Below are 12,065 nucleotides of genomic sequence, written 5' to 3'. Positions count from 1 at the left end.
TTACTGTAGTACTTCTAACTTACTAGGTTGCGTAACTACTTTGAAGAGCAAAAGGCAGAGATACCTGTGTTGGTCATCGAAGTATATTAAACATTGGAAACCACTTATAATTCATTCTGACTTGCTTGAGATGCATACAGAAGGCATGTGTCCATTAGAAAAGTTGGAATTGACGTTTTAAAAATTACACAGATGACACGCCATTTTTACTGATACTTATTTTCAGATGATTTCAAATTACTTTAGAAATTGATAGGTTTGTGCAGTCCTACATCTTACACGAAGACTAACAGACAAAGATAAAAGGTTACTAATGATTGCTATTTATTTTGTTAAGTCAATAAAAAGTGCATAGTACAAGCCCTTTATCCCAATCCAAGTACTCAGTAAAAGATTACTAGGAAACTGCAAATGGCACAGATGATTTTTTGTTTGGCAAAATTCAGACATTTTAAACCACTGATTTACATTAGGTACACCACACCATCACTCTTCCTTTTTCAATCATGAACATTACAAGGCTAAGTGATCTGCAGACAATACATGAATACATATGATTTCTCATTTCAGAGTACAATAATTGTGTTAAGCAGACGCTAAAAATTCTATTGTTTTAACAAAGTTCTAAGCTAAGGTATAATTGTGAACTTCCCTCCATATTTCCCAAGTTGCTACAACTTGCGTCTCTTCATAACCAAGCTTAAAACCCTCATTACAGATTTAATAATATCCTGCAGCTTCACATACCACTAATCTCTTACAGACTTCTTCTCAAAATTTACCATAAACACCTGTAACCATGACACAATTATTTCATTGCAAACTACATCACTAAAGGCCAGATTTCTGCCACCCTTACTAAAGCTGCTACTAGTACATTATCTCAGAGTAGTCCCACAAACTTCAGTGCAACTACTTGATGAGTAAGGCACTATCTAACATGAATAAGAGTGGCAAAATACAGTCCTACAATTAGTTACTTTTAATTAAGAGTGGTGATCTGAAGGTTATATCTTGGAGAGAGTATCTGAATTCAAAAGGCATACATTTTGACACGGGATAGTGGCCTGGCTCTTTAGTAAAACATTTTACAATAAAGTATTTCCAATGTTTTTTCTTTTACATAGAAAATTTAAAATAGCAATTTACATAAGGAAAGCATACATGTATAAAATCACTGGGACAATTACTTAGAGGAATTTCAAGCAAAGATAGTTCATTTATATGTAAACCACAACATTACTCTGAACAAAAAGTTCATTTGCCAAGACTGTTGGAGCTGGGTACACATGGTGAGTTTTATAAATACATACACAGACATTGAAGTAAAGCGAGACTGATCCTCACACGTGAGGAGCATCTGCTGTAAATCTCACTGACTTCCAACAGGATGAGGAGTGGTGCTCTGTCTGAAATGAAGCCTGTTTCAGGTGGCTTTTTAATCAATTGGTTTTATGTATCTGATAGTGAACGATTCTGGCCAAAAATCCTTGGAGAAAAGGTCAGTGTAGGAGATTATATATATTTTCTTGTCGGTTCAACAAAATGATGCTGTATTACTCATTCTGTTCAAAATAGTATCCCAAACATAAATGCACATGGAAGGCAGAAAGCAAGCACAGTCAGATTGCTTGTCCCAGTGACATCTTTACACAGTGTTTGTGGCCTGGACACCATTAGACATAACAGGACAAATTCTCTCAGCTTCTCTGCTGCAGCTCCATTGCTTTCCATGGCACTGCACTGATGTCACTGAGAGCACCTGGCCCAACCTTTGTATTTTTTTTCTTTTTTCTTTTTAAACATTTTTTACACATGCTCCTATGCTTGGGAGCACACTATTCCACAGAAATTCAAAGGGCAAATACATCGAATTACAGAAGCCTTTCTTCAGGTCTGTGCTGTGCCTTCACAAGGAGGCTTAGCTGGCCCACCATTTACCCTGAGGAGGAAAACCCTGCGTCTGTCAACCACGGGATCTGATGCGAGATTTTTGTTAGAGCCCATTAACACAAACCTTTATGCATCTTAACAAGTAGTTCCTTCAGCTCCGTAACTAAAGTCCTCATGAAATAAAGGTTTGTAGAGTAAGGCTTTGAATTCCCATGTCTGTTCTACTGACCTTTATGGAAAGAAGCTTCATGGTGGTAACATAAAAATGTTTTTTACATTAATCTCATCAATTTTTTGAATTGATCAAGAAAAATATACAGTGTTGCTTTTCTGTACATCTTTAAAATGTTCTTAAATTAATGTATATAAAAAAGTAATTCCCATTTGCTACAATGGGAGATGTGCACAGGTATGTGCACAGCCACACGCACGCATAAACACACCACACATACGCACAAATACTAGAGGGAAAAGACATGCCATATGGAGTCACCTGCAAGTTTGTTATTCTACAATTACAACCAGTAGATAAGGATGAAATGTTAAGAATTGCTGATAACGTACAGGTGAAAAACCCTGAATATCCAGTATATGTTGTATACCAAAAGTTGGTAACTTCAGTGACCCCTTGGTATGATTTCATCCTATCCAACATACATTACATTGTGGCTAAAAACTTGTTAAGATATGGATTATTAAGAGACTATACAAGAACAGAAAATTCTACCAAGTTCTTCTGACTAAATTTCTCTTTTCATAAAGCCTGTAAATAAACAAATCCATTTTTGGAATACATTTTTGACAACATCTTGAATAGGATATATAATTTATTAATGGACAAGATAAAATTAATTTCTTTTTTGGTGGTATAATCTTTTGCGTAAAGTCCCCACTATATATGTCAGAGCTTTGACTGTGGCAATTATCACATTCACTTCTTTGCACACACACACACAGAGTATAATTCTAGTGGACAACTCGTGCTTTTGACTACAACCCTGAAAACTATGTTAGTCGTCCAAAGACCAGACTAAAAGCTGCTCTGAACCCAGGGCAAATATGAAATAATTTCAATTTTTCACCACATAACTAAGCTAATAGTTGCAACCACAATAAAACTCTCAAAAGCATACTGGAGAAAAAAATACGGATTAATCTGAAGAAAGGTCAGTAACCTTCCATTATTATAGAATGTGCAGGGATTTTCTTTTCCTTTCAATGCATATCAGAAATCACTGTAAAGAAATTAAGATAGTTGTAACAGAAAGAGACCGAGTGGAATGTCCACAGTAATGGTAACAACCAAAAAACCCCTGCAATGCCTTATAATTATTCAAATTACAATCTACTAAGAATTGTAATAACATACAAAGCAAAAATTAACTTAAAATTGAAGTAGCTAAAAGCAGTTCATGAAGACAACTGCTGAATGATAACTCTGCTCTATATAAATGAGAAAAGAAAACAGTATTTAATGGGGTTTAGAAGTAATCTGGTCACTTCGTTCATTTGGTCGTGCAAGGTTTCAGCTGCTGGACTTTTCCAATACTGAATGCTCTAGTCCACCGGTGGGGCTGGTGGTTCTTGCCCCTAGCGGGGAGGAAGGAGAAAAAGAAAGAAAAAAACACGTACAGGATTAGAAACAGTGCTTCACATAAAAGGATTTAGAAATAAAAGAACACCGAAGAATTACATTGTGCTTCCTTTTAAGATCACTCAATCTCTCTTTCAATATTCAGAGTAAATGAGCATCAAAGAACAATACTGTTTCCTGCATTGATAGTTTTTTTTTCCATTATCCTATATCTAGGACAAAGACGACCTTCCTATTTTCATACCGTAATTTTGTTTACTGACTTCTCTTAAAGCTGTGATTTCCCTCTTGTACTTAAAAAGGCAGGAGGCGACTCCAACCAGGGACGGCCAGTGTCCAGAGGACAGTGTGACCCACAGCCAGTCACCCGTGCCTGCTCCATCCCATGGCAGGGCTCACAGCTGGCTTCTGTGATTCCGCTTTCACTTTGGTTTTACCCATTTTCATTGCTAATGGAGTTCCAAGAAAATACAGGGGGAGAAAAAAAAGGAAAAAAAGACTGCAAGATAGTCTGTATTAAAACAAAATAGGTTTAAGCTATTGTAGAGTCTCTCTGCAGGACACTTGATGATGCACTTACATTGTGTGGGCTAGTTGGCTTTCCAGCTGAGTTGGATCCTCTCAGATTACGAGGTCTCAGTAAGAACAGGACAAGTGCAATCACCACCCAGGCCATCATTATCATGGCAAAGCTGATACCATTGTCACTGGAGGAATTTGGTCCTGGCACTACAGACAAGGAAAACTCAAGTTACAACACAGCGTGACAGCAGAGTTCTTTCCCGAAACTGAAAATAAAAATGCAACATAAGTCTCAGAAAAAAACCTGAAATATTTTTCAATTGAGTTCTCTGATTAGTCCTTCCTTTTGGCTTTGAGACAAGTAATTCTTGGTTAGCGTTACACTGTTTTTTTAATCACATTTCTTATCCCTTTGAAGAGAGAATCTACTTCATAAGATTTCACTGGAATTCTCAGGATTATCATGAATATTTCTTAGTTCACATTAATTCCTAGTGAACTGGAGTGATAAACACACACTTCGTGTTTAAGAAATCAAACTTGACTTTTAAGAAATCAAACTTGATGCAAAATATATTTATCTGGGAAAAACCTCCATCTGCATGTCGGTGTTTTTTGCCTTAAACAAATAAAAGACTAAAGAGATGAAAGCTTAACTCTGTTGTTAGACCCCATACAGAGAATGCGCTAATTCTAGCAAGAAGGGGCAAAATAATGGTTATAATTTTGTTGGCTACTCTAAGTTATTTATTGAGAGTTTGTTCGGATAAGTGCCAGTGCCAACATGCCAGATCTCCATGACTGATAGCATCAAGGAAAACGTATCTGTCAGGAGGGGGAAAAATGATGAGGAGATACGTGAAAAAGTGAGGCCCAGGAATACAATATAAAAAATTTACACCTAATTTCCATGCAGAATGGCCGAGACATCAAAGCATGGAAATAAAACTGAGAAAATCGCGTCAGATTGGAGATGGCTGGTTAAGTCTTTCCGGATCAAGAAACTCTGGCAAATACCTGCACATTTGAAAACAACAACTTTTCCCCTCCGAAACATCATTTGAAATAATCTAACTGTAACTAATGTCGTCAGCTGAAGCGTAAACCAATGTATAGTTAATTACCTACGGTACTTACATGGCTTACAGGACATTTGAAAAAGATGAACCCAATTTCAAAGAAGTGTATTTCACTATAGCAACATGTTAGACTTGCACAAAATTTACAAACGTGCTGGCAGAGGCGTCTAGCAGTAATCATTTGAAACTCTATACCCCACCCTTTCAAATGGTAGGAGTTTCATCCATGGGTTGTTCATGGTTGCAGAGATATAGTGATTCCAAATTGGATCCATCTTTTTGAAACACCCTGTAGTATGTAAAGACTTCACTAATGATCTAGTATTTTAAGTCTTAGATGAGCTTTATATATGCAATGCATTAAACCAGCACATAATTTGGCACGAAAAGAACAACTGCTTTATTTTTGGGCTTCCAGACAACATTAATAGCTACCCTGAGACCACCTTCAGCAGCACGAAAGACAGCCTTTGGCACCTACTTCGGCACGTGTGTTCCGTAGAACACTGAAAATTCAGATCACCTGTTACGCTGGACTCCCCATGCAATGCAGAGAAACAGGGACTAGTCAGGCTGCCTTCTGGAATATTTGCTGAACCACAGAGCGCTTAAGGCTCATGGTTAAACAAGAGCTGGGGTAAGTAAATGCTGCTAGGTGAGTTCATGCTACAGGTCAAGGAAGGGAGCAGAAGGAACCACACAAGGAAACCACAGGTGTTCGTGCAAGACACAACTTCTTCCAGCCTGCATTGTAATATGGTTTAGATGGAAGTAAATGTACTGAAGCATATTCTGAACTAAGTTAAGCAAGACAACCACTGAACTAACACAGCTTGACCCTGTACTACCACTAAAAGCATGCCAGATACTGAAACAGCCACAAAACTGCTTACACTATTCAAGAACCGTTATACCCATACCTCTCACAAATGACCACGTGTTTTAATAAGGATGTGAGATATTTCAGAATCTGTTACTTTAATCTAACATAAGGAGATCAGGATAAGCAAAATCTCACACAGCTGGGGTGAATCACACTTTTCCAAGCTTTTTATCACAAAACATGAGGAGAGGAAGCTGTTTCAGCTACTGGGAGCAATAATATGTAGAAGAAAACAATATTTTGCTACAAAGACCTCCATCACTGAGATCACCAAATCATCAGATAAGACCAGCTTATGGATAAAGAACAGTTGAGTGAAGCTGAAACCAAGCAGGGTGGAATTTATGCTGATGAGCACAAGAAGAGACCTCATTTTTAAGAGTTCATGACCACAATGCTTTTACCTATAATTGATATTTTTGCAGGTAATTTAGAAGTGGTTTTTTGATTCCTTGAAGAATAAAGGCTACCCTAAAGAGGACCTGTGATTATATTTTCTAATATTTCCAGATGGATAGAAGATCATCCTGTTCTGACCTCACAGATGGATGTCCCTGCCACCACCCATTTTGATGGATGCATCTGGTTATTAATCACCAGTGCTTGGGAGGCAACAACTAGTGTATATAGTGCATAAGAATGTAGCAGTGCAGACTGCTGTGTCCCTGAGTGAAATGAAACTTACAGTTTCTAACCTGCCTTTCCACACAACACCAAATGCAGCCCAAGGTCATCATTTTCATAATATCTGGTCCCCTGGGCTCAGCATACCTATATATCCATGCATTTCTGAATGAAGCCAGTGAGCGGTTCTGCCTCTCTGGTTACCTGGATTTTTTTTTTTTTTTTAAGCCGTGGTTGAATTATCTCCATGTAGGAGAAAGCTTTATGAGAGGCTGGTCTGAGACTGTGGGATGAACTCACGTGGGAGCTAATGACTATGGTGAATCCCATCTGTCACTCCACATATGAGGCACAGATCTTTGGCTTGCTTTCTCCTACAGAAACAGAGACTAGGGCGAATAAATTAGTCTCCTCTTGGAAAGACATGGGAAGGGGAAAAAAAAACCTCTGTGACAGATGTTTGCCACCTCATTTAATGTTCTACTAGAAGGCAGTCAAAGCTATTAAAATGATGCGTTTGGTAAAAATAATTTCTAAAGATTAAAAGTCAACCACCTTCTGGCTGTGCAACTGAAATCTCAAGAATACAACATTAAACTTAATAAATGTCCTTGTTAAATATTCCTTACATGAACATCATTCTTCTCTTAAAGTGCTGTTTTTCATTCAGAGTGAGGTTGTACTCTAAAGAAAAAGAGGAAAGATTGCATTTCTTTTACTGTAAAAGTATATTCCATGTGGTGTTTTTTGCCTGCCCTGTTATGGTAGAAATACCTTCTTGTGGATCTTCAGCTCTTTATTGTTTTAACATCTGCATGTGGGAAGGCAAAATCATGCTCTCTGACCTGTGCTGCCTTCTTTTCACAGTGTTTTTAGCCTTGCCTGTTCTGTGAAAGAAAGGTAGGAAACGGTATGAAGAGAGGTATCTTACAGATGAATCATCAGAGAAGACAAAGACCCTGTGGGACCTTCAGCAGATAATCCCTGCAAGCTGACACTCTCAAAGGCAAGGGATAGGGAAAATGAAGAAAGCCACAAAGGACTTGAGCAGAGGAAAGGAGAAGGGAATTACCAGAAAAGGGAGGGAAGAGTTGGCAGACACTTCATGCCATTGGGTTAGGCTGCTCTGACTCCCCTAGATGAGTACAACTCGAGATGAATCACAGATACGCATTCATTTTAAAATACACAACATTTGGAAGTAGAGTAGACAACATTTGAGACAGTCATCTCTGATCATATTACAAGCTAGGAGACCACTGAGAATAGTGTTGAAAATATGAATGCGGTAAATCCAGGTCACAACATCTGGGAATCATTAGAACACAGAAAAAACTCAGGCAGTGGGCCCTCATTTCCTCTGACTGTGAAGGGCCATGAGCCATCAGAGCAGCTCAGTACCAGCTGGGGATCCTCCCTGGGCTGGATGAACCGCTGATATTGCAACTGGAACACACTTCGGAGAAATCTTCCCTGCTCCACTTACATTAAACATAATTCAGAAAATAATTATCACTCTTATTCCTCATTTCAAGGGAAACTGTAAGATATTCTGATTTGCTGAGCATAAACAATCCCATCATATTTGCATATTCAAAACTTGCAGCCTTTTTTCTCCAAGGTGCCCACTGAAATGGAGAAAAGAATCATCACACTCTGATACATGCTTTAGTGCCATATCAGATATTCTGATGGACAATCAGCCGAACAGCCAAATGCTCTCTGAAGTGGTGCTCATATCCTCCAGTATGCAGGAGTATAAATCTGAAAGCTCTGGTCCCAGCCCTGGTAGAAAACTCTCTGCAGGGTAGTCACTACAATATAGTGGTGCCAACAACCAGAAATAAAAATTTAGAGCTTATAACACAAAAATGCGAATGAGGGAGCCACGGTGCTACTGCTTTGATCTGGCTCCAAAAATCTAAAAAGGATCTGAAATCAAGGTTTGAAAAAACAAAGTGTGCTCAGGAAGAATCAACGCGGGGCGTTTCTGAGAACTTCCAGCTGGTAGCAACAGCGTAACATGATGCTGCTGTGACACTGGCTGAACCACAGCCATGACGTTTCCCAAAACAAAACCACATACAGCTCATCAGTTATTCCACAACCTTGCAACTTCAGAATCTGTGTATGACAACATTCCCAGCTGTGCTTCCAGAAGGAAGACCAAATCCTGGGAATGAGCAAATGGGTGAGAGTGGAACAAGCTTCTTCATATCAAGGTCCTGAAATGAGGAGCCAAAGTCAGCAAGTGACAGGAAATAGATCTGTGGGACGTAGGGAAGAGGAGACCCACCTCAAAAATCAGCTCATCATGGTATAGCTCATCAGAACGGGATGAAGCAATGGGCAGAAGACTGGCCCAGAATTGTTTTAATCTGTCTCTGAAAACATGTCTAGAAACTTCTACAGGCTCCATCTGTTTGTTTTTGTGTTTGACTCCCGGGAATCTTACAGAGCTCGTGTTGGCCCAAGCACAGACTCACAGAAGCATCACGAAATAATCTGACAAATAGGCAGTGTCATTGCATCAGCAGAAAAATACCTTTGCTGAAGCTAAATTTAAGGCAATATAATAACGTAGGAGAGGATTTACTCTATAATTTTTGCTTTGGTTTCTGAAACAAACCACTGGTTTGGAACAATTGCTGCCAAATTGCTTGCATCTGCACAGACAGTTATTGCAAGGATCTCTTTCAGGATGGAAAGCTATTTGCCACAAACCATTCACATCCCCACTGTACTATTGCTTGGTTGCACGAAAGCTATCCCACAAGCATTGTGCCCACACATAACAGAACTTACTCATTTATGCAGTCTTTAGCCTAAGAGCTGCATAAACACTGATGAGCCAAGACTCCCAAGGCTTGAGTGAGAATGACCTACCATCGTTTGGTTTTGACTGTGGACTAAAGATCAGAAAGCTGCACAGCCTGTCTGTGCCTACTTCTAACACAGAAAATATTCTGATTCATGTCACCTGCCTCTTTCCCTCTTCTCCACGCCTGTGATTATAAAAAAACCAAACAAATGACCACACATAGAAGTCTAAGGTGTGGGAGACTAAAAAGTCTGCTCTAGGACAGGTGCATTTGGGAAAGGAAGGGTGCTGGAAGTCACAGTGTGCTGGTTTGACTAAAATGAGTTAATTTTCTCCACGCAGTTAGAAACCTTTCTTTTTCATAGCTAGCACAGTCATTGTTCAGATTTAGTTTGAGAACAAGAGGATAACACTCCAGGACAGAGTTAATGTCTTTAATTGCTCTGGTCTGAGAGGCAAGGCCTCTGAGCTCTGCCCACAGGTGTGAGGCATCAATGAAGGGGTGCACAGATGGGGCAGAGCTTGACTGACATCCAGACTGATTGGTGAGAATATTCCATCCTATTAGCATCATGCTTCATATTTAAGGAGATTTGGGACTTTCCCGCTGGGCTTGGGGTTGAGTTGTAGCATGGACGGAGACCCATTCAGGGGAGTTCTGTTGAGAAGATTTCTTTAGTTCAGTCTTTTGCCATCCTGCCATTTTGCAGAGGCCTCTCGGCCTTTCTGCCTTTTCCTCTTTTCCCCCTCGGGGATCGGGTGTTTGGAGACCAGGTGCTGCTTCCTGCGACTGGCTGCTTGGTGTGGATGGGGTTCATGAGGAATTGCATTGAGTATCTTTTATTTTATATTCTATTTCCATTTTATATATAGTAGTAGTAGTATATTAGCGTTATTTTATTAAACTGTGTTTATCTCAACCCAGCAGTTTCTTCTTCCCTTTTGTTTCTCTCTCTTTGGAGGGGGCAGTGAGTGAGTGGCTATCGTGGTTATATTGCTAGCTTGAGTTAAACCACGACACACGGCATGACTTGGAAAGCCCAAAAAGAAAGAGTAAAGCCAGCAGCACTGTTATGGCACGTGTGCACTCCACTCAGGGGTTACCTGGGAAAGCTCACAGCTTTTCCCCTTCAGCCCAACATGGCAATGAATCTGGGAATGTTTCACACTGGGAGGACATAGTGCAAGTGCAAGTCCAAGCTAGATGTCCATCTCTAAACAGGTTTTACTGGGGAGTGAAGAGGGAGGAACATGAGAGTAAATGAAGGTATGCCCTCTCCCCAAGGGCCCAGAAACCTTGACTGCACTGCTCCTGGACCTGTAGGAGACACAGGCACCAGCAGCTCTTGCTTCTAGGAACACTGCTCAGGTGTTCCCTGCTGCCTCTGAGCATTACAGTAATCCTGATGCAGGGTAATTGAGTGAGTTCATATCCTCAATTGCTAAAGCAATATAGGAAAAACAGATCCACTTCATTTTTAAGCATTTGGCACTGTTCTCTCTAGACCATGGATACTGTAAACAGAGTGCCTCAGGGCAAACTTACATTACTGCATTACCTCTGCACAGCTATGCTTCCCTGCAGATGCTGGTAATGTTTGACTGTCCTAGTAATGCTCACCGTTTGGGAGAGGGTTTTTTTTTTATGTATTTCACAGCAAATTGTAAGGAAACATACACATTGGTACTCTGCTTCATCAACTAACAGCCGTCAAGTCAACAGATATGCAGCCACGATGTGTGTCAACTTCTCAGTCAGAGCTGGTGGGGAATCTCCTCTCCCTCACAGTGGAGTGAAGGGTTCAGAGCACTGCCAGTAAGTTTCTCAGCCCCAGCCAGGAACACATGTACATGTTTGGGTCTGTGCTGAATATCCAGTCTTCACTGGTTACGCTGCTATGACTGTAAGGAGGACAAATAAAGTCCCCTCTTAATTTTCTCCTTGGGGAAAAATTGAAATCATCCTATTTGGAAGCTAATGGTAAGATTCAGTATGGTTGGGGCCTGATCAATGGTCATGCTGGTATGTCGATACCTCCAGCCTGCTCACCATTGCTGCTTCCAATGTACAAATGTTCATATGCATCACAGATCCTCAGATATTACCTCCCTAACATAACAATTTTAGTATTGTAGTATTTGATTTAATGTAATATGTTCCTACAACATTGAGTCAACTGTTGCATTTTAAAGACCAGTCAGAATCTACTTTAATTACTACTGCTTATTTTACTTCCATGCACCTGATCTCGAGAGTTACTCACATTCCTGAAGGCATTCTGTGTCTGTGCAGTAGGACTGGGATTGTCTCAGCTGAAACAAAGAAAAAGAAAGGCACTTAGCAATGAGACTCGGTCAGCTTTCACTGAAATAATGATTTAGCATAACGTCAGACCACAAATTCAAGATAAGGAAGATTATAACTGATCCTTTACTGCATCACTCTTGGCTTATGCTGTGCGAAGAATCCCAGATATAGAGGTAGTTTCTGAACACTACCTGACTAAAGTGTTATTCCTTCCAAACAGGTTGCAGCCACTGAATGCCTTTTAAAATTCAAGTTAAAAATCTATAGTGATTTACAAATTGTTATACACAGATATACATTCTGGGATTTATAATGCACAGGTGTTCCTACTATAAACTAGA

General features: G+C 39.8%; 1 protein-coding gene across 1 annotated transcript in view; it reads right to left on the bottom strand.

Moving 5' to 3' along the window:
• Nucleotides 1–230: 230 nt before the first annotated feature.
• SMIM14 (small integral membrane protein 14) overlaps nt 231–12,065 on the bottom strand; it is a 42,816-nt gene continuing 30,981 nt past the window's right edge. Inside the window, exons 3-5 of the mRNA XM_065633954.1 lie at nt 11,681–11,729; nt 4,068–4,216; nt 231–3,483 (exon numbers count right to left, since the gene is read on the bottom strand). Of these exons, the coding sequence (XP_065490026.1) occupies nt 3,451–3,483; nt 4,068–4,216; nt 11,681–11,729 (231 nt within the window). The 3' untranslated portion in view covers nt 231–3,450. The remainder of the gene's footprint in view (nt 3,484–4,067; nt 4,217–11,680; nt 11,730–12,065) is intronic.

Source organism: Caloenas nicobarica, chromosome 4 (genome assembly GCF_036013445.1).
Source record: "Caloenas nicobarica isolate bCalNic1 chromosome 4, bCalNic1.hap1, whole genome shotgun sequence".
Classification (NCBI taxonomy): Eukaryota; Metazoa; Chordata; class Aves; order Columbiformes; family Columbidae; genus Caloenas; species Caloenas nicobarica.
Note: the sequence above shows the minus strand (reverse complement) of the source record. Positions and strands in the feature narration are given on the sequence as shown.